Below are 24,064 nucleotides of genomic sequence, written 5' to 3'. Positions count from 1 at the left end.
GTCTTGATCATCTGATTCGCAGCCGTAGAAATCCTCGCACACAGCTCCATATTTCAAGTGACACGCCCCCTGATGAACCCATGCAACTGGGTTTCACCCGTCTCACCCATGAAGAAAGAATGCATCGATTGCAAAATCATCTATGCCTGTACTGCGGTCAATCAGGGCACAGGAAATCCACCTGCAGCGTACGACCTCAGACACCAGTTCAATCGGTGAGTCCTTCCCATGTTCCTGCACTTTTTAGTGTACTGATTCCTGTGATTATTAAATTTAATAAAAGAATGATTAATACTACGGCTCTTGTCGACTCTGGATCTGCCGGAAACTTTATATCTAAGAAATTTGCTTTATGTCACGAACTATCTCTCAGCTCATATGATTCCTGTCTTGCAGTGGAAGCACTAGACGGTCGTCCTGTGGGTGAAGGACGCATCCGTATGATTACGAATAAGCTACAGTTACAAGTTGGTGTTCTACACATTGAAGAAATGCAATTCTACATTATTGATTCAGTTAATCATCCACTGGTGTTGGGACTGCCCTGGTTAAGGCGACATGATCCTCATATCTCCTGGAGGGACGGACAGATATTGCAGTGGAGTGAGTCATGCATGAAACAGTGCATCCAGCCCATTCACAAAATTCCATTACGAACCACCAATGTGTTACCTGAACTCGTTGATGAACTAATCCCCATTGAGTATCATGACTTACATGAAGCTTTTAGCAAACAAAAAGCTACTCAACTTCCCCCACATCGACCAAGTGATTGTGCTATTGAGTTAATTCCAGGTTCAAATCCTCCAACGGGTCGAATATTCCCTCTGTCACAACCTGAGCACAAGACAATGTCTGAATATATCGACGAGGAATTGGCCAAGGGTTTCATCCGACCTTCTACATCTCCTGCTTCAGCTGGATTCTTCTTTGTAAAGAAGAAAGATGGCAGTTTACGTCCCTGTATTGATTACCGAGGGCTCAATGAAATCACCGTAAAATTCCGCTATCCATTACCCCTCGTACCTCCTGCCCTGGAACAATTAAGAAAGGCTAGATATTATACCAAGCTTGATCTTCGCAGTGCATATAACCTTGTCAGAATCCGTGCTGGTGACGAGTGGAAGACCGCGTTTTCCACCACTAGGGGGCACTATGAGTACACGGTAATGCCCTTCGGCCTGTCAAACTGTCCATCCGTGTTCCAATCTTTTATGAACGATATCTTTCGGGATATGCTGGATCGCTGGGTCATCATTTACATCGACGACATCCTCATATATTCAAACACGATGAAGGAACATGTTGAACATGTACGTATGGTGTTGCAACGCATGATTCAACATCGTCTGTACGCCAAATCAGAGAAGTGTGAATTTCACCAGACACAGATCGCCTTTTTGGGATACGTCATCAGTGCAGAAGGGATTACCATGGATGATACGAAGGTACAGGCAGTTCAACGATGGCCGTTACCCCAGAATCTCAAGGAGTTGCAGCGATTTCTAGGTTTTGCCAACTTCTATAGACGGTTTATCAGAGGCTTTAGTTCAATAGCCGCACCATTAACAGCCATGACCAAACGAAATTCCCACAAACTATCCTGGTCCTCTGAAGCACGCCAAGCATTTAGCGATCTGAAGACTCAATTCACCACAGCTCCTATTCTCCGTCATCCCAACCCAGACCTACCTTTCATTGTGGAAGTGGATGCATCCAACACAGGAGTCGGTGCTGTGTTATCTCAACGTCAGGGTCAACCATCCAAAATGTATCCATGTGCCTTCTTCTCCCGTAAATTGACCAGCGCAGAACGAAACTATGATGTGGGAAATCGCGAATTACTGGCAATGAAATTAGCCCTGGAAGAATGGAGACACTGGCTGGAGGGGGCTAGTCAGCAATTCACCATATTAACTGACCACAAGAATCTGGAATATCTTCGCTCAGCCAAACGTCTAAATCCCAGACAAGCTCGTTGGGCTTTGTTCTTCACCAGATTCGACTTCATTGTCACCTATAGACCAGGGAGTAAAAACAGTAAGGCAGATGCACTATCCAGGCTATCAGAGGATAAAACCCCAATTAGTGATGAAACCATTATTCCTACGAACTTACTAGTGGCTCCAGTACAGTGGGACATACTTACCGAGATCCAAGAGGCCAACCGAGAAAACAACCCTCCAGTAGACTGTCCGAATCACCTGATTTTTGTACCCAATAACATACGTACCAGATTACTGACCCATATTCATGACACTCCCAGTTCGGGGCATCCAGGCATCACTGCAACTTTGGAGTTAGTCAAAGCCCGTTTCTGGTGGCCGTCCCTCACGAAGGATGTAATTAATTATGTTCAGAAATGTAAAATTTGCCAAAGCACGAAGGCATCTCACCAAACCCCTGCTGGCCTGTTACAACCGCTACCGGTTCCGCAACGGCCCTGGTCCCATATAGCGGTGGACTTCATTACGGATCTCCCTGTCTCCCAGAACAACACAGTCATTCTCACGGTGGTTGATCGTTTCTCCAAGGCTTGTCGCCTAATACCGTTGCCCAAATTGCCCTCTGCCTTTGAAACCGCAGAAGCCCTGTGCAATCATGTATTTCGAATGTTTGGCTTACCTGATGATATCGTCTCAGACAAGGGATCCCAATTCACTTCCCGGGTATGGTCCGCTCTCTGTAAAAATCTAAATATTAATGTTAGTCTCACCTCAGGGTACCATCCTCAATCCAACGGCCAAACTGAACGTATGAATCAAGAAGTCATTCGATTTCTACGTTCCTACTGTCATCAGCAACAGCACGACTGGAGTCGCTATCTGATGTGGGCAGAATATGCACAAAATTCATTAATAAAGCCAGCCACGGGTATTACGCCATTCAAATGTATTCTTGGCTACCAACCACCCCTGTTTCCATGGTCCGGAGAACCCACTGAGTTACCTGCTGTCACGGATTGGCTGCAGCGGAGTGAGGATGTCTGGAACCAGGCTCACAGACATCTCATGAGGGCAGTCAGGAGGAGAGAGATTCAGGCGAACCGTCACCGACGCCAGGGACCCACGTATCAACCGGGGCAGTGGGTGTGGTTGTCGACACGAGACCTTCGTCTGAGATTGCCCTGCCGCAAACTCAGTCCCAGGTATGTAGGGCCATTCAAAATTGTACGCCAGATTACTCCAGTATCTTTTCGCTTAGCCTTGCCTAATCATTATCGTATTTCTCCTACTTTCCACATGTCATTACTCAAACCCGCTGGTGGTCCACGAGAGGAGGCGGTTGAGGAGGAATCGGAAACCAGGACCCCTCCACCTGTCATGATCGAGGGCAAGGAAGCTTACCTCGTTCGAGAAGTGCTGGACTCTCGACGTCGGGGTGGCGCCCTCCAATATCTGGTGGACTGGGAAGGGTACGGTCCAGAGGAACGGTCCTGGGTGAATGCTAGAGATATTCTAGACCCAACTCTCACGGAAGAGTTTCATCAAAGGTTCCCAGAGAAACCAGCCCCCCGACAGCGCGGTAGACCCCGGCGTCAGGTGCCTTCTCGCTTCAGGAGCCGCTCGCAGGAGGGGGGTTCTGTTGTAAATGAGGGCGATGCCAACCCTCTTGTGCACCACCAGAGGGAACCATCGCCAGAATTCTGATTCGACTCACGGACTCAAAATCCCATAAGCCCTGCTACCTGGCACTGATTACGGTCCAGGTGCAACTCATCAGCTCTCGTGTATATATACCACACTCACGCTCCGGTTCGTTGCGAAGTCTTGATTTGCCTGGCTGTCATTTCTGAGCGTTCCATACTCCCTGCTTCGGACTGATCTGTGTTTCTGACCCTGTGCTTGTTCTACGATTACGAAAGACATCTGCCTGCCCCTGATCTCCAGCCTGTTATTCTGACCAGTAAGATATCTGCCTGCCTTTGAACTTTTGCCTGTCCCACGTTCTGTCTCCTGGATTGCCCCTTTGTGTTTGTTTGTATGTGTGCTCTTAATAAAGCTTGCAAATGGATTCAATGCCTTCTGACTCATCACAACACTAAGACAGGACCAAAATTTTGCAACACAATTATAAAAGTTGATTACCATTGTTCGGAGCATTACACTGACACATAGCCACAGGTAAACCCAGGCACATAGATAACACCTTAGTCTTCAAAGACCCAGGAGTCAAATCTCCTTAATTAAGATCGTTTGTCCATGTTTATACAAACAAAACACATTAGCCTCACACACATAGAACAGAATAATTAATCTGATGACAGACGAGACAACAAACACCCTCTGACACCCTCTGTCAGCTGAAAAGAAATTACACATTTGCATGGCTTTGACAACAAATTGATGGTATAAAACTTCAATAGAGGCGAACTTGCCAATAAATTTAAGGATAGATACACTGACTGTTGTGAGGATGGTTGACAAACCAGAGGGCCCCTGGTTTTCCAATCTATCACCAATAACAGGTATAAGTGCTAAAGTGATTAAAATTAAACCGAAGTGAGGACACTTCTTATAATCACTAGGACATTTAAATTTGACAAATACCATCAATTGTGTTCAAGCCCCCCCACACACACACAAACACAAACACACACACACACACACACACACACACACACACACACCACACAACATACACACACAAACACACACCTTATTATAGATATACCTTCATAATTATGGTTAAATAATGTGATTACTATCATGTATGACAAATATCTTCACGTTTTTTCATTTTGAAAATGAATGTCATTTATTTGAATGTATTGTCATGATGATATGTTTTATGATGCATACTGCCTGTAATACTGTTTTAATAAGTTGCACTGCCCTTTTGATAGCTTTACCTTGAGTAATCCAAACCAAGAATATTTAATATTCTCCCTATCATTATACCCCATCTCAGTGTTGACAAAGACTTATCTGTTTTTGATTGGACCATTTAAACAGATTGAAAGAGACCTGAGACCAGTTGTACGACTCGCACTTGCTGACTTTTATGTTTTGATCATATATTTTATGCTTAACCTCATGACTTTCTCCAATGCAGAATGACACAAGTTCATAACTGTTCAATCGCTGAGCCATCAAGTTGCTGTTTAGGTGTCCGGGAGAAGGCAGTGTATACACACTGCAGACCCCCACATGCCGATGTCTGCATATCTGGAGGTGACCAGATTCATCAGAAGAAGCAGACTATGAGAAGCCCACACGACGTGGACACTTTTGTCAGGGGAAGGACACAGTGGAAGCTATGAAGGCCTGTATGGACTGAATGAGCAGTGCATTCGGGTCAGGCTCATCAAAAGAGGTGAAAACGAGCCTGGACCTGTTTAGTTACCTGCTGAACACGACTTACAACTGAAAAATGCTGCAGAGACTGTCTTGAATTGCCCCTGAACGACCTCAACAAGGATACATAGTGACCCCATGGACACATTTATATCTGACCCACGGGATCAAATGGGGGTTATCTGTAAGAATTGAAATATTACAAATATTCTGATATCTTTGACAATTCAAAACACGAGCTGAAGACAGGGCCAATGGACTCCACAACCCACCAGGGGGGAATGCGTGAAAAACCAGTTCCTGCTGCATTTGCATCTGACTATGCTGAGACTCAGCTTCATCCCCCCAACTCACGCATATGGTCATTTCAATGTTTGAATGTTTTAGACTAACCAAACTGACTTTAACTATCATGTTTGATATCATTTGAAATGTCTCAGTGCGATTGGTACAATGGTCTCATTCTCTCAGAAATAGATATAATCAGAACAATAAATATATAACTTCAGGCATCTTTTGAACCACTGAGAGGGGTGTGCCACTAAGTGTGAATGCCTTTTGTTCACACCCCCTTCCTTGAGGGAATTCTTGGATTATTTAAGGTAAGGTCTAAGAAAAACTCAGGGCGATTCTGCCTAACCAGATCAGCCCATAACATGGCTAGCTCCATGTTATGTATATTTCAAAGTTAGGAATGCATCTTTTTCATCTTGGAGTTATCTTTGATAATTTGATGTTTTGTATTGATCGTTTATGAATTGACTGATTGAATTGGCATAATACATTTACCTGACTAATAAATTGTTATGTTTTGAATGATTCAAACAGAGTTCGTGTTATTATCACTGATAAATGTTGTTGTCCATAGCACTACAAGCCACTGTACAGGTTAGTAACAGACTAAAACATGTTAGACGGAGCAGCGTGGCACGCTATTCAATGTTGTTAGAGATCCGACTAACAAATTGGCATTATTTCATGTATACTTGGACTGTAAAAGGCCAACTATTTAGAACAACAAAATATTGTTGAAACTACTTTAAATGTGGATATTTAGGCCTTCATCTACAAACGTATAATCCTGCGCGATTATTATTAAAATACTTTGTCTTGATTAAGTAGATAACAGATCCATGGGGACCACATAAAAATCTCCTAAATTGAGTAAGTAGTGTTCTGCCTTTTTAGGAGAGTGGTTAATCGCCTCTGTTTAATGACCAAGACTGACAAGCTTGTATTAAGAGATTGTATACCCGGCCGGTGCAAGACTCGAGATGCTATCGGAATCTGAGTAAATGAGAATAAGGTATAATAACAAATCAAAAGAATATTCAATCATAATCTAAAATAATGTGAAAGGAAACAAAATAACCTTCTCAATGTTTTATAATTGGAGTCAGATAAAACGAGGATAAACATATTAATATTCTAAACCATGTCATACTAAAATTGGAGTCAGATATGAGTTAAGTTTAACATAAATCAACATTGTGCACTGGAAAGACCGAACATGCAGTGAACCTTCATCCACCATTGGATACCGTCATTGGACTAACTGGCTGGACCCTACATGGTGTAATGGTTGATTTTTATAATTGTCTATAATCTATTCACATACTTTTATTTATTTCTGTATTTATTAAGTTTTTGTATGTTTGTTGTTTTGTTTATCTTTTAGAACTCATACTGTATTGCTAACAGCAAGTGACAGAATTCCTTTCTTTCATTCCAATTACAGCAAATAACTCCTGCAGGAATTATAAAATCCTGCAGGATTTGTCACTTGCTTGGATCCACTGTGAAACCTGTAAGAAATTCCTGCACATATCGTCAATGTGTCCTACAGGATTTTATAATTCCTGCAGTACTGCAGCAGTACTGCAGCTGGAAAAATAAATCCTTCAGGATTCCTGTAAAAAGTACTGCATGATTCTAAAACCTGTAGAGTTGCCTGCACATATTGACATTTTGTCCTGCAGGATTTCATAATTCCTACAGGATACCAGCAGGTTCCTGCAGAAAAAAAATGAAGAAAACACAAGGAAAGTATAAACTCAATAAATGTATCCTTACATTATGTAGGAACTGAAATACCTTAGGTAATTTAAGAAGGCAGTGAAAGCAGTCATTTTATATTCAGGGAAATCCACATTGAAGGATGTTATTCTCTCCAATACAGCAGGTGGCGGTGTGCAGTTTTACTCTGCTCTCTGACTCAACGCACAGCCAGAAGAAGAAGTGGTGCGTAGCGTCTAAACTTTCTGCTCCACATCCAGCGTTAATACTGCTTTAGGTAAAGTCATGCATGTAACCGTCTGCATGTCATTTGATTGAATGTAAATCCCACATGTACTTTTGGCCCCCGCATGTCCCTTTCTACTCTTTTCAGAGTGTTTGCGACGGATGTTTTTACTGAACTCGTGTGACCGTAGACTGTAAAGTATAGGGTGTGACCATTGAGATGAAATCTGTGATCAGGAGTCATAGTTCAGTAAATCAAAGTTCTCCAATATATTTCATATGTTTTTCAGTATGAACATGTTTGCTGAATCTGGCATTTTACATGCTTTACAGCACTGCTCGACGTGGATTACTTATCTGCGCGAGTGCGCGTTAACGATCGCGTGCATGAGCGACCTGGGCGTTCCCGAGAGAGTATTTCACAGAACAGCGCCCCCTGGTCACAGTTTTCGGCAAAACATCACCCTTCAGAAACGAAAGTGAAAGTGCTTGTCACAGTTTTAAACAGACATAATCCATCATTTACCAACTTGGAATAGCTTTATATCTTTAATGTCCAAAACAAAACCTGTAATGCTGAGTTCACGGCATAATTTTCAAAGTAGTCAAGTCACCAATGTTTTTACATAGAGGTAAAGTTAGTTTTATATTTGCATATTTGTTTATTTAGAAGTCTCTATATTGTTTACCATGTTACTTTGAATATTCGATCGGAATTAGCATGCAAGTATGACTTGAAAACAACATTACACTGATTATTTGTGAACAATGTTGTACTTTGATGTCATTGGCTGCTAATATGATTTCGCTGTTTAGAGTTTCCAAATAATTATTTCATGAAATTATATTATTAAGGGCAAAGTCCGAATATGCAAATATAAAACCAACTTTACCTCTATTGTTTTCACACTGCATGACAGTCTGGGCTAGCGTTTTGTTGCTGCTTTGTTTACACTGCCCTATGGACAGGGGCTTTCACACTGTATCACAGACAACTTTGTTTAAACCAAAACAACCAAAAACACGTAGTATATATTTTGTTATTAACTACACAAGGAGTAAAAGCATAATACAATAAATCTACATATTTGTTCACCTGGATTTGAGGGGAATTAGCAATTTATCCTCAATTTTTTTTTTTGACCGGATTGTAACATTGCTTACATGACACGTCAAACAGACACAGGTGCTCCTGCCAAATTTACATTCGTTTTTCCTACATTTCTTGGGTCCAAATAAACTGAAAATGAGCGCATTTAACTTCTCTCTGATGTAATTTTCAGTTGAAAGTCATTTCACCTGGCATGACAGCTCCAAATATTCAGCATGCCAAATATCTCACTGTGATTCATTAGCGATTCTCTCAGATGGCATCTTTGATAGTTCATATTGTGTGATTGTTATGCCGAGATCAGACTGCATGATTTTCAAAGTAGTCATGTCACAGATGTTTTCACACTGCATGACTATCTGGGCTAGCGTTTCGTCGCTGCTTTGTTTACACTGCAAGATGGATCAGCGACAGGGGCTTTCACGTTGCAAGATTTTACTATTGGAAGAATCGCCGACAACTCCATCCAAACTATGTCTCACAGCCAAAAACATGTAGTATATCTTTTGTTATACATACATTTTGTTACTACATAATGAGAAAGAAGCCTTTAATGGGGTAGAACATGCACATGTTTGCTCACCTGGGTTTAAAGGGAATTAGCCATTTCTCCTCAACGTTGATAATAAACTAATTTCTTTCTGTATGAAACGTCAAACAGACACGGTTGCTCCTGAGTCCTGTCAAACCTCCATTAGTTTTTCCTCCATTTTGTGGGTCCAAATAAACCGAAAAAGAGCGCTTTTAACTTCTCCCCCAGCCTCCCGCTGGCCTGCAGCAGGTATACACACACGCACACACAAGTGAAAGCTGCTCTCTCATTGGCTGTAGGCGATCGCTGATGTTATTTTCAGTCAAAACTCAATTCACACGGCATGATTTGAATCGCCGACAGCTCCAGATATTTAGCACGCCAAATATCTCACAGGCATCGGTGACTCATCGATTCTCTTAGATCGCGTCTTTGAAAGTTCATACTGTGTGATTGTCACTCACGTGCACGAGCAGCGATTTGCCTGTGATTTCACGCATTTGTCGGCGATTTCTCAAAACCTGTCGGCGAGCCAAAATCGGGACTAAAATCATACAGTCTGAACTTGGCATAAGGTTTATGTGAATCTGTATGTATAATTATATTTTAATCCTAATCAAACGGATGATGGCTGTGATTATTTTGTTTGTTTACTCGTGATGTGTCTCAGCTGCTGATCTATTCCTGCATTTAGCTGAATTTTGAAGGCTGATCAATGACTGGAGATCTGTGATTGTTCATCAGTTTCCTCTAGAGTTTCTGCTGGAGATCAAACTTTTCAGATCCATCATGAAGGACACGCACACTTCTGGAGATCTGGATTTGTTTGCATCATGGAGGTATTTCGTCTACACAATACATTTCATATGATTATTTTTTACAAGATATTATATTTACTCTCTATTAGTTGTGGATTTAATATATAAAATATATTTTATGTCAGAATATATATATATATATATATATATATATATATATATATATATATATATATATATATATATATATATCACTTCTTACCTGGTGTTTTAAACAATGGATTGTCTACGTGTTTGCAAAACTGAAGTCGTGCAACATCTTCCCTATCCACCTTACTCTGAGGAAATGAGTTAACTTGAAATCTCTCAATACTGTCAGGTAAGAGCTGGCCAGAAAGTATCAAACAAAAACAATCGAAATAAAGATGTACAAATATCACAAAGTAGCCCAACATGGGCAAAAGTAATACAAAATAATTTTATCGAAACAAAAGTTAAGCAAAAACAACAAAAAACAAAATCATGTCAGCAAAATCAAAGGAAAAGCGTTTTCCTCTGCTTTTCCTGGCATCCTTTTATATGACCGCGCCTTGCGCCCAATGATGATCAATTGATCTCCTGACCAATCAGCTCTCGTAAAGGCAGACCTAAAGGAAATGACAGGCTGGGAGAAAGCGAGAGAGACAAAACAGAGAGAGAAAACAGAAGGCAAAAATTCTGCAAATATATGGCAACCGTAACACTCACATTTGATCATTAGTGAAGTACTGAAGTAGTAGTAAGTAACTAAAGTATTGAAACTCAAAATGATAAGAGTTAGTAGAGTGAATGGAAAAGGAAACTTGTTTTAAATGATACTGTGTTTAAATCTTCTCTGTTTATTACATTAATAAAGTGGAGCAATGTTACAGTGTTGTTACTGAAATCCTGATCCTGAATTAAATAAATGACTGTTAATGTTTACAGAGTTTTGAGGATTAGACGTGATCAGTGTGTGGTGTGTAAAGTGCTTCACAATAGAGCTATGAGAGACATTTGAAGACTGGCCGGTTCTTGCTGATCTGGAACAGTTTCTCCATTACTATAGTTTGCTTCTGGATTAAATCTGTGTAATGTGTCTAAGCTGTTTCAGAGAAAACACACATGGCTTTACTAAAGGATCTTCACACTCATACTCATTCATTCTTTGTGTCGTTGTTGTTCCTGCAGTGTGGATGGAGATGATCAGACTGGAGACCTGCAGCAGGATTCACTCCAACCAGAAAATGATGAACTGCAGAGAGCCAAAAACCAGCACAAAACTAGCATGAAGAACAAGTATGAGAGATTATTTGAGGGAGTCAACCATCGAGACAGTCAAACTCTCCTGAACAGGATCTACACACAGCTCTACATCATAGAAGGAGAGAGTGAAGGAGTGAATAGAGAGCATGACATTTTACAGATAGAGAAAAGAGTCAGAACAAAACCCTCACAACAGACTCCAGTCTACTGCAATGACATCTTTAAAGCCTCAGCTGAAGCAGGACATGAGGAGAAGATCAAGAAGGAGAAAGCCCAGATCAAGACTGTTCTCACTAAAGGCATCGCTGGAATCGGGAAAACCGACTCTGTGCAGAAGTTCATCCTGGACTGGGCTGAGGGAAAAGACCATCAGGATGTAGATTTCATGTTTGTGCTTCCATTTCGAGAGCTGAACTTGATCAGAGATCATCATTACAGTCTTCACAGACTTCTGCTGGACTTTCATCCTGAACTTGAAGATCTGGAGCCCAAGATTTATGAGCAGTGTAGAGTTGTGTTCATCTTTGATGGTCTGGATGAAAGCAGAATCACACTCAACTTTTCAGATGAGGAGAAAGTTTGTGCTGTGACTGAATCTTCATCAGTGGCTGTGTTGATGTGGAGCCTCCTGAAAGGAGATCTGCTTCCCTCTGCTCTCATCTGGATCACCTCCAGACCAGCAGCAGCCCATCAGATCCCCTCCAAATACATCAACCGTCTGACAGAGATTCAGGGATTCACTGAGCCTCAGAAGGAGGAATATTTCAGGAAGAGAATCAGCGACGAGCATCAAGCCAGCAGAATCATCTCCCACATCAGAAGAGCAAGAAGCCTCCAGATCATGTGCCACATACCCGTCTTCTGCTGGATCTCCACCACTGTGCTTCAGAAGCTCCTGGAAGAAGATGTGAGTGCAGAAATCCCTCAAACTCTGACTGAGATGTACATCCACTTCCTGCTGATTTAGATCAACACGAGGAAGCAGAAGTATGAAGAGAGAGATCCAGAGAAACTCCTGCAGTCCAACAGAGGAGAGATCCTCAAACTTGCTGAAGTGGCTTTCAGACAGCTGATGAAGGGCAATGTGATGTTCTATGAGGAGGACCTGATTGAGAGCGGCATAGATGTCACTGACGCCTCAGTGTGTTCTGGGATCTTTTCTGAGATCTTTAAGGAGGAATCTGTGATTCATCAGAGGAAAGTCTACAGCTTCATCCATCTCAGCTTTCAGGAGTTTCTGGCTGCTTTCTTTGTGTTTCACTGCTATTTAACAGATAAAAGAGAACCACTGATGTTGCTTTATGAGAGTAAATATTCAGATGATGAAGATGTGTCAGATGGTAATGAATATGAAGATGTTCAATTTTTACAGTCCAGCTCTGAGATCTCTCTGTATGATCTGCTCAGTTTAGCATCATATAAAGCTGTCAGGAGTAGTAATGGTCATCTGGATCTGTTCCTGTGGTTCCTGCTGGGCGTCTCACTGGAGTCTAATCAGAGACTCTTCCAGGATCTGCTGACACACACAGAGGAGAGCTCAGAGAGCATCAGGATAATTACACAGGACATTAAAGACATGATCAAGACAAATGAGGATCTCTCAGCTGAAAGATCCATCAATCTGTTCCTCTGTCTGCTGGAGGTGAAAGATCAGACTCTGGCCAGAGAGGTTCAGGAGTTTGTGAAATCAGACAAACACTCAGAGGAGTATCTCTCTCTTGCTCACTGCTCAACAATCTCCTACATGATTGAGATGTCAGAGGAGCCGCTGGATGAGTTAGACTTTAATAAATTGAACACATCAGATATGGGAAGATGGAGACTGATACCAGCTGTGAGAAACTGCAGAAGAGCTCTGTGAGTATTCATTGATTGATCAATGTATACTTATTAGTTTATTTCCAGTGTTGATTTTATCACTGTAGACTGGACTCATGAACACTCAACACTGCTCATTTCTTACTGCTGATTTTGTTGTTCTTTGTCCTCTACACAGGCTACAGTGGAGTTATCTCGATGTTCAGCATTGTGAGAGTTTGTTTTCAGCTCTACAATCCTCAAACTGTGTGCTGAGAGAGCTGGACCTGAGTAACATTGACCTGCAGGATTCAGTGAAGCTTCTCTCTGATAGGCTGAAGAGTCCAAACTGTAAACTGGAGACACTGAGGTAAAATAAAAGAAAGTTTACCTAAAATAAATGCTGCCACAAATGACTTTTACATTGTGCAAAAAAAAAAAAATTATGATAAAGTAACGAGCATATGCTGTAATGCATTTTATTTTTTGTTTATTTAGTGTGAATATTTCATGTTTCAGATGTAAAGTCAAGTATGAGCAAACTTTTTATACTAGTTATAATATTGCTCTTAAGTGTAATTTCTGCTGAAATTATCATTGATTCATGTTGGACTTGTGAATTTGTATGTGTTGTATTAGTTTTGTGTGTGTGGAAATTGAGTCGGTTCTGGTTAGAGTGGAATGATCTCACTGATGTTGTTTTCTTCATTCCATCTATTTTGACCTTCTCTATGCTGATAATGATCAGGTGACAGTCATCTGTGTCCCTGATAAAACTGTCATTGCCTTCTGATTAAAGTAGTCCACTAGTGTAGTAGTGTTTACTATAAAGCTGGTTAGTTGCTCTCCTGTATTCTTCTTTAAATCTAGTGATTCTTTTATTATTCTTATTTTTGCTTTTTTTGTTATATATTGTGAAGTCAGAAAATAGCAAATGCTAATGATGATTATGATTCTCACAGGAATAAACTAAACAAGAATGAGTTCAGCCAGCTGGAGGTGTTACAGTGGAGAAGGGTGATGGGCGAGAGGCAGGTTAATGAAACCATGACAGGGTACAGGATAAGGCAGGTGGACAGGGAGGAGGGCAAAGCCAAGGCAGGGACTACTGGACAGTAAACCTGAGCAGATCCTGTAGATAAGGATAAACAGCTGGAGGACAGAGCTTTAGTGGAGCTGGTAAAACCCTCCATGATGATTTAGATGTTGCAGAAGCCCACTTTTTGTAGAGGTTTTTGGCCATAGATCCTCAATAGCTGGAGGCCCTGATGTGGCCACCATAATAGCTGGGGTCATGGCATCCATCTTGTGTAACCCACTTTTTAACTTACACGCTTTGAGCAGAGAGTTCCCTCTATCAAAATCACTGATATCATGTATTTATTTGGACTCAGAAAGTGAAAGCCAGAGCCCTGTGTTCAGTGTTTCCAGTGCTCCTATGTGTGTTGTTAGGACCATTAAAGACATTCAGAGAAGTAATCACTCCTAATAGGCACTTCAATAATTACATGCACACTCACACAAAATTAAACAATGAACTTTTTGTCCTCTACACAGACTACAGTGCTGTAATCTCACCGCTCAGTCTTGTGAGAGTTTGTCTTCAGCTCTACAATCCTCAAACTGTGTGCTGAGAGAGCTGGACCTGAGTAACAATGACCTGCTGGATTCAGGAGTGAAGAAGCTCTCTGATGGACTGAAGACTGTGAACTGTAAACTGGAGACACTGAGGTCTGAGTTCAAACACTTGATTGATTGATTGTAATTATTTATTACATTAAACAAATTACAAAAAAAATTAAGTGTAATTTTTATTATTATTATTATTTTCAGACTGGTGATGTGTAAACTCACTGTTCAGAATTGTGAGAGTTTGTATTCAGCTCTACAATCCTCAAACTGTGTCCTGAGAGAGCTGGACCTGAGTAACAATGACCTGCAGGATTCAGGAGTGAAGCTTCTCTCTGATGGACTGAAGAGTCAACACTGTAAACTGAACACACTGAGGTAAATGATTTTACACTCAACAGCAACAAAAAGTGTTTTGATTTAGATGGAAATGTCCAGATATATTTAAGAGCATTAGTGGATAAACTGCAAAATGCTGCTTCTCAAATTAAAGTTTTTCTAATACAGTTCAGGAAATCAGTTTATGTTAAAGATAATTTTAATTAATTACATCTGAAATCTTTATTTATATTTTATTTAAACAAATTTATAGTTTATCTTTGGATTGGTTTATTGGAAAGATATATTCAGTATTTTGTCAGATGTTTTGGTCATTCTGACCAAAAAACAGAAACAACAGAAGCAATGTGGATAATGTCTGAGGAGGTGTCTGGACCCTGCAGCAGGTTTGACAGGCTCTGATCATTTGCATTTTGCATGTACATAAATATAAAAAGCCTCATGGTCCTTGTGTCTAAGCTGACATTTAGCAGTTTTCTTAACATTTCAAAATATTAAAGAATATATTAGTTGGCATTTAATATTCAGTTTTATTAAATAACAATATCAATCATTCTAAATAGCACAAAATCAAATAGTTTTGTCATATTATTAACCTCATAGTTAGTTTTTTACATCAGATGAATTACTAAAATCACACTGTTAATGTAATCTGTGTTCTTCTTTCTCAGATTGGTCATGTGTAATCTCACTGTTCAGTCCTGTGAGAGTTTGTCTTCAGCTCTACAATCCTCAAACTGTGTGCTGAGAGAGCTGGACCTGAGTAACAATGACCTGCAGGATTCAGGAGTGAAGCTTCTATCTGATGGACTGAAGAGTCCAAACTGTAAACTGGAGACACTGAGGTAAATTATATTACACTAAACAGATACAGTTTCATATTGGGTTACCGAATATGGAGCCCCGTTTACACTTACAGGGATGTGATTTCAATTGTAACTATACTAATGTAGGTTTATAAAAATAAATTTAAAAGCATTACTGAGTAAACCGTAATGTTGCACTTTTCAGAGCTTCTCTTTTTTCAATATACCCAAATATGACTTAAAGTTAAAGGAATCAGTTTATTTTGAGGATTATTTATTCATATTTTATATTATTATATTTATATTTTTGTGCCCTGGTAAAGTTTAGACATGCTCTGCTTTTTGTTCAGTTTGCAGTTTCTTGTAAAAACACATACACACACACACACACACACACACACACTATTGAACCGTTGTCTGTGGCATTGCGACCTCAGTATTTCCCTCGCGAGTTCCCACAGTTGTTTGTCACAGTTGTTTACATCCACCCTCGTGCAAATGAGGATAGTGCGGCAAAAGGAGATAGAATGCGTTTTGTACAAACTACAGTCTGTGTCTCCTGATGCACCTAGTTTTATCCTTAGAGATTTTAATAATTGTAGATTGGAGAAATCGCTGAGCCACTTCAACCAGTATGTAACTTGCCCGTAAACGCGCAAGGATAAAATTTTGGACTTATGCTTTGGGCCGATTAAAGGGGCATACAAATCTTTAAATAAGCCACCTTTAGGAACCTCAAACCATAATATGATTTTATTGAGTCTCTGTGCAACAAAAAATTGAATAAACAATTATATTTCGAATTTCAATAAATTTTGTCTAGCGTTTACATAAATTTTACAGTTGAATAGCCAAAATGACATGTTTCAGTATTTTAAATGTGATTAATCGCGATTAATATTTTTTAAAAGTGCGATTAATTAGTTACATTTTTTTTATTGATTGACAGCACTAGTTAGAATCCTTGTGAAATACAGCCATACTTTAGAACGCTTAGTTTTAGCAAATTTGATGAACGCTGCGATCATGCGTGTTGAATCTGAAGGGAGTCGCTTTGCCTGCCCTGTCCTGCGCGCGGTGTGTGTGTGCACGCGTTTCTGTGCGCACACACGCGTGTTTCTTAGCAACAAACCTGCATAATTGTCTGTATCAACTAAATCAAAAAGTTTGGGTTGCATTGCACTTTCAGCTCACAACATGCAAAAGAAAAGGTCCACATTCTCCCCCGATAATGTCACCATACTGGATTGTTTTAGCAAATGTCTGAATGTAAATTAGGACTAAGCAAAATTGTTTCTACTTAAACATTCTCAACTCACAGCAATACAACTTTACAATGAGTGCAATTGTTTGTATTCAATACTTTGTTATTATAGTTTTCCATATCTGTAATGCCTGTATTTTGGTTTTTTATTTCAGTCCACTTAGAATCCAACTTGGAAATCATTTTTTTCTTTATTGGCATTGATTGTTTTGAAATTCAAATGTCATTAACATGCCTGTGTTTTTATTTCTGTAATAAGTATGGCTGTCAAGCCAGGATCTTGATGGTTTATTGTGGGTATGTTGTTTACAGGAAGAAATCTGTTACAAGTTGAACAAAAATTCTAATAAACAATTATATTTTGAATTGAAAATAGTTTTTGTCTTGCGTTAACATTAATTTTACATTTGAATAGCCAAAATTACAAATTTCAGTCTTTTAATGTGATTAAAAAGTGTGATTGATTAGTTAGTTTATTTAATCGATAGACAGCACTAGTATATTTATATTTATATATATAAGCAATATCACACTCGTAGCATGGCGATATGGCTGTATATCGGCACTGGTGGGAGGCGTGCGATGGCACGAGGCCGCAGGCCACATATATACAATGTGGACCTTTTCTTTTGTATGTTGTGAGCTGAAAGTGCAATGCAACGCAATCTTTTTGATTTAGTTGCTACAGACGTTTATGCAGGTTTGTTGCTAAGAAACACATGCGTGTGTGCGCACAGACACACAGACAGACGCATACATCGCGTGCAGGACAGGGCAGGCAAAGCGACTCCCTTCAGATTCAACACGCATGATCGCAGCGTTCATCAAATTTGCTTAAACTAAGCGTTCTAAAGTATGGCTGTATTTCACAAGGATTCTAACTAGTGCTGTCAATCAATAAAAAAATTTAACTAATTAATCGCACTTTAAAAAAATATTAATTGCGATTAATCCCATTTAAAATACTGATACTCTGTCCTTGACAGAGACAGAATTGACATTGCACCAGTAATAAATATGGCATGTGACATTTCTGTAATAAATATGGCTGTCAAGCCATGATCTTGATGGTTTATTGTGGGTATGTTCTTTACATGAAGAAATCTGTCACAAGTTAAACAAAAGTTCTATTAAACAATTATATTTTGAATTTAAATATTTTTTGTCTTGCGTTTACATTAATTTTAGATTTGAATGGCCAAAATTACAAGTTTCAGTTATTTAAATGCGATTAATCGTGATTACATTTTTAAAAAGTGTGATTAATTAGTTAATTTTTTTAATTGATTGACAGCACTAATATATATATATATATATATATATATATATATATATATATATATATATATATATATATATATATATATATATATATATATATGTATGTGTGTGTGTGTGTAGGCGCTGTTTGCATTTAATTCAAAGGTCAAGCTCAATGCCTACACTTTGCGTTTACATAGTAGCCTGAGTTTGCTGTTATATCAACTCAAATGGTTGTAATAATGGTAATAAAGGTGAGGTTTTATAAAATGAAGATTCAGTTGCGCCAGCTTCGGGCCGCAGCGCACATAATCACAGGCCAATTCTGGCTCGGATACGGCAGTGTCGGCTCGCTAACGGCCACCGCATCTGGACCCGATTGACTCGGGCAGCAAAGTAGACTACTGTCAGAGTCGAGGTAAGTATCTGGCAGGCGAGAATCTAGCCGGAACTGGCCCGAGTGTATTTTGCTATCTGGGTGGTTAGGCGTGTATCAGTAAACAATAAACGATGAAATTCCCAGCATTAAATTACTGCTAAAAACAAACTCTTTACAAAATTAAAGATCTGCACCTATATCAGCACGATAATCAGTGCTTTAATTGATCAAAACCATCTTTCGGGACTACTCTGGATTATTTGGGCTAAAGTCTCATTCATTAACACGGAAGAGACAGCCAGCCCACAGGGTGGGATCTAACGACCGGGATCTTTACTCAAACGCAGGCTTGTGGTACTTTTGCATTTAACACACACGATAATGTGTGTGTGCAGGCTGGCAATGGCGTGATGTGTGATTGTCCAACTGTGTGATGTGGACTATTGCTGTGTTTGTAGATTGTCTGGCTGTATGGTGACAGAGGAAGGCTGTGGTTTTCTGTCTTCAGCTCTGACTTCAAACCCCTCACACCTGAGAGAGCTGGATCTGAGCTACAATCATCCAGGAGATTCAGGAGTCAAGCTGCTCTCTGAACAACTGGAGGATCCAAACTACACACTGGACAAACTCAAGTATGTGGAGCAGCACTGGCCTTTTACTTTTACACTAAATGGCTTTAAAAAGACACTAGAAAGCTCTTTTGTGATCAGCTTCAGTTTTCTGTGAGGGTTATGGGGTGAGGACAGACAGAAGATACAGCTTGTAGAGTATTACAGTCATGTCTATGAAGAGCAAATCATTGAGTGTGAAATGAATCTCCTCTGTAAATGTTGGAGTGTATTGGCTCAGTTACAGTGACATTAAGCGGGACACACTGTACAGTTTCAGCATTTGAGCTGAACAGAGAAACTTCTTCCTCCATTTCTGCTGAAGAATCCTACAATATCAGGTCAGGAATAGGGTTGGGGATTGAAGATGGATTCAGATTCTGGAATCAGACACTTGGATTAATGTTCAGACTCTTGTTCTAAAATCAACATCTGGATTCCTCTTCTCTGTGCACACATGTGTATTTTTCACTTGCTAATCTGTCAGGAACTTGGGCGCTGGCGAGCAGCTTTAATAATCTGAACATAGTTTAGAGATGGACTGCAACATGTGCTCAAAGGCTGCATGTGCTGAATAACGATGGCAAAGCTAAGTGTGATCTCTGTCTAGGGGTTTAACCCACGTTTTAAGATTGATCAGGGATTATTAGCTCATTTCAATGAATCGGATCCTGAAGATTCGAACCATTGATTCGACTCAATTGAGACTGAATCAGATTAAAAGATTCACACTTTATCTACAATTTGTCCCGCAAACAGAAGACGTATCTTACCAATCTTGTTAATATTATTTACGTGGCCAACGATAATAACATAACACAGTATTGGGTTAACTTTTAGCAAGGTAACAAGATCTACAGCTCTAGGCAATGACTTAGAAGCACAAAAACAAGAACACAGTTCTTACAAAATGAGAACAAAGATTTATTGAGCTACACTACGATACATAAACTAACTATGTAATAAACAAACAACAAACAAACACACACACACACACACACACACACACACACACACCCAAAGGCAGTTCATGCTCATGAATGGCTGTTGTCCTGGGTCACCACCTAGTGACAGACCGCTGAGAGTCAGTTTGTGGAAGTTTGTGCAGCTTCGGCGATCCTGAAACTTAAGAGAAGTTTGTGGTGACCCAATCGGGCAGGTGAGAGGGGGCAGAGAGCTAAAGCATGCGCAAGCCAGCTAATGCAAAAAGCAAAGTTTCTTTGTTGCAGGGAGTTTAAAGTGACCTGGTTCGGTCCGCCCCCATGGCACTGTCTGCCAATGAGCAGTTGCAACGAAGGGCGGGGCCATGCCCCATACTGACATAGGAAGGTTCAATCATTAACAGACTGCATATTGATTTCATATGGAAGAACTCTTGCAAGATTGAAATGATCTTACATCAAATGTTACAAGATGAATACTGTTTGTACTACTAGTTTTTCATTTACACCAACAGATTGCAAATGTTACTAGCTTTCATTCAATACCAGACATACATTTTAGACACATACAGATCATTTTAATCTGCTTTAAGGGTTAAAACAACACATTGATTAACCTGGTTGGTTGGAATAAACAGCATATGAGGAACATTATGGCATATTATTCAAAGATACATCTGCCTTAGTTCTAACATTTTAAGAGATTGTCTTGCATTCACATGCATTCATTTCTCTTTGTCTCTACAAAATTGTCATCTGGCAGGATGTACCACATTACTAACGCATGACTGGGAGTCATTCAAAAGTCTCGTGAGGCGGTTTACGCTGAAAATCCTTTAAAGCCCCTTTGTTCAATTTAAATCGTTTACTAATTTCGCTGAAGGGTACTTGGAACAACTGTGGCCGAAGTGCTGGTCAGAGTAGCCCAAAATCAATTAGTGCTTTGTTATCATGATGGTTTAAGCCCTCAAGCTGGTTCAATGACTACAGAAAATTTGGCTACCAGTTTCCGAGCCTTATTCGAACTGGTTTTGAGATCTGCAACATCCTTTGCATAGAGTTCCAACAACTGTAATAAATGAATGTTGCAGCAGGGTGTCTCCATCAACATGAGCAGTATCTGCGCTCGCTTCACCAACAGTAGAGGAAAAGAATGCACTGTGTTACATTCATTGTGCATCCTGGCTGAACCAACAAGTGTTGTGTGTTTTAGCTCAAGAGTTTGGAGCGTGTAGCTGAGCAGCTCAGTGCTAGCTTTAGCTTATTAGCTGAGGGGGAAACTAAACAGCTCATTCTCTCCATCTGTGTGTGTTTACAGTCTGGATCATGGAGGACACAAGAGGATTACAGCAGGACTGCACAAATGTAGGACTACACACACACATACACACACACAAACACACTCTCTCTCTCTCTCTCAATCACACACACACACACACACACTCTCTCTATCACACACACACTCTCTCTCTTTCACCCACACACACACTCTGTCTCTCTCAATCACACACACACACTCTCTCTCACACACACACACACTTTCTTTCTCCCACACACAAACACACATACACTCTCTCTCTATCTCTCTCTCACACACACACACACACACACACACACAGAGCTGTGGTTATACATGTGTGTGTTCTTGTGTTCAGATGCCTGTTTCCTCACTCTGGATCCAAACACAACATATGCTTTTCTCATTCTGTCTGAGGAGAACAGAGAGGTGAAGCGTGTGAGAGAGTATCAGCGGTATCCTGATCATCCAGACAGATTTGATGGTATTTATTCTCAGGTGTTGTGCAGAGAGAGTGTGTGTGGACGCTGTTATTGGGAGATTGACTGGAGTGGAGATGATGTGTGGATATCAGTGTCATATAAGAGCATCAGGAGGAAGGGAGTAGATCCTGAGTGTTTGTTCGGATGTAATGCTCAGTCCTGGAGTTTGCGCTGCTCTTCCTCCAGTTTCATATTCTGGCAAAATGACACACGCACTGATCTCCCAGTGAAGCCGCTCAGCAGGAGAATAGGAGTGTTTGTGGATCACAGTGCAGGAACTCTGATCTTCTACAACATCTATAGAGACACAATGAGCCTCATCCACTCAGTCCAGACCACATTCACTGAGCCGCTCTATCCTGGGTTTACTGTTTGGTGTCAATCATCAGTGAAACTGTGCTGAAGACTGAGAAGGAGCAGTCAGTAGCAGTGTGTGTATGTGTGTGAGAGAGAGAGAGAGAGAGAGAGAGAGAGTGTTTGTTTGTGTATGTGTGAAAGAGCATGTGTGTGCGTGTTTGAGTGTGTGCATGAGTGTATTTTTGTCTGTGTGGGATTTTTTTTTCTACAAAAATACTTTCTTACATCATTTTTTTTTGACACATTGTAACTCCACATCAGATGTAACAGCAGCTCTCCTACCTCCACACTGCAGACAGCGTCCTTATAACAGCACTGTTGTTCAAAGGTTTCAGCATCATTTATGGCCTTGTAATACTTTAAATCTATTTTAATTCTGGACCTCAAGAACGCTTTAAAACTCTCAATCTCTTGACCATGTACATCAGGGGTGTCAAACTCAATTGCTGGAGGGCCGAAGCCCTGCACAGTTTAGTTCCAACCCTGCTCCAACACACTTACCTGTAGGGTTCAAACAAGCCTGAAGGACTCAATTAGTTTGATCAGGTGTGTTTAATTAGGGTTGGAACTAAACTGTGCAGAGCTGCGGTCCTTTTGGAACTGAGTTTGACACCTGTGATGTACATCATCTATTTAGTTTCTTCTTGTGATAAGTAGAGCAAGTTTTGCTTGAGCAACTAAACAGTGAATGAACTGCTATTTCAGTTTGTGTTTCTGACTATAGCCAGCTCCAGAAGAAACTTACATTGAGTCAAATTCTCTCCACATTTCAGGAAAACTCTGCTCAACATATCAAACTATTGTGTTAAACGTGTACAGTCTCTCTATGTCCACAGAAGAGACACTCGTCATGGACACTAGAGTGAACAACACGTATGAAATCATTCACTGCCACAATCCCCTGCAGAATCCTCCATTGTAAATCCCCAACACATTTTGTCAAAGTTGGTTTATACAAAACTCTCCACACTGGTTTCCCCCCTAAAGTATCATGAAATGTCCGTTATTTCTGTTAATCTGCCTTTGTCACCTCTCTGATCCGTAATAATAATAATAATAATCATAATATTAGACATTTGTTTGGACATGATGTGCTCTCTTCAACAAGCAGCTTTTCTCTTCATTCTGCAGGCTGTTCGCTCTGGCAGTTGGTCAGATATTTGTAAGCAAGCCTATAATAAAAAGCAGAGTTATTCTGCAGTCAGGTGATGTGCTCCATCAGGCACAACAATCTTGATAGTATCTTGTAGTGTGCTGTGCCGCAGTTTTCATATCTTGTAGTAACATATTTTTAAAAGTGTACTGATTATATTTTTAAATATAGCCTACATAATAAGGCACAATTTAAACTTTCAAAACATCATGTTTTTCCCACCTCGGGCATTAAAGCCTTTAAATTATTTTCTCTTTTATTCTTAATTGGGCAGCCATTATTCTCAACCCTGTAATAGACTAAACTGAGTTGGTAATAATAGTATTTTACAAAGCTTTTGCTATAAAACCAACATTTCCCTGTTGCTCACATGTCCCTCAAATCAGTTTAATGGCTAAAATATCACATTTTTAATGAGTTTTAGATTCATATGTGATTTAAGTTACAATTATACATACTTGTGCATTCTGTGGTCTCTTAATTTTTAAAAAGTTTTACATTTAGATGTCTTACCCCACCCACATAATTA

At 40.1% G+C, this 24,064-nt stretch overlaps 2 protein-coding genes across 3 annotated transcripts in view; both read left to right on the top strand.

Moving 5' to 3' along the window:
• LOC100535035 (uncharacterized) overlaps positions 1-24,064 on the top strand; it is a 304,770-nt gene that overhangs the window by 207,106 nt on the left and 73,600 nt on the right. The gene's annotated exons all lie outside the window — the stretch shown is intronic.
• Positions 7,526-23,624, top strand: LOC110439396 (uncharacterized). Its single transcript, XM_087248477.1, has 10 exons — positions 7,526-7,590; positions 9,926-10,020; positions 11,149-13,080; positions 13,220-13,390; positions 14,578-14,751; positions 14,854-15,027; positions 15,660-15,833; positions 19,156-19,329; positions 21,565-21,611; positions 21,902-23,624. Exons 3-10 carry the CDS (start codon positions 12,296-12,298, stop codon positions 22,426-22,428), a joined length of 2,226 nt encoding a protein of 741 aa, XP_087104603.1. The 5' UTR covers positions 7,526-7,590; positions 9,926-10,020; positions 11,149-12,295; the 3' UTR covers positions 22,429-23,624.

This window comes from Danio rerio, chromosome 4 (genome assembly GCF_052040795.2).
Source record: "Danio rerio strain M-AB ecotype USA chromosome 4, GRCz13ab, whole genome shotgun sequence".
Classification (NCBI taxonomy): domain Eukaryota; kingdom Metazoa; phylum Chordata; class Actinopteri; order Cypriniformes; family Danionidae; genus Danio; species Danio rerio.
Note: the sequence above shows the minus strand (reverse complement) of the source record. Positions and strands in the feature narration are given on the sequence as shown.

Bases quoted from the DNA above. Each gene is read 5' to 3' on its own strand.
- LOC110439396 (XM_087248477.1), top strand. From the start codon at position 12,296: ATGAAGGGCAATGTGATGTTCTATGAGGAGGACCTGATTGAGAGCGGC. The intron at 15,028-15,659 runs GTAAATGATTTT...CTTCTTTCTCAG, and splicing joins TGTAAACTGAACACACTGAG to ATTGGTCATGTGTAATCTCA. The intron at 15,834-19,155 runs GTAAATTATATT...CTGTGTTTGTAG, and splicing joins TGTAAACTGGAGACACTGAG to ATTGTCTGGCTGTATGGTGA.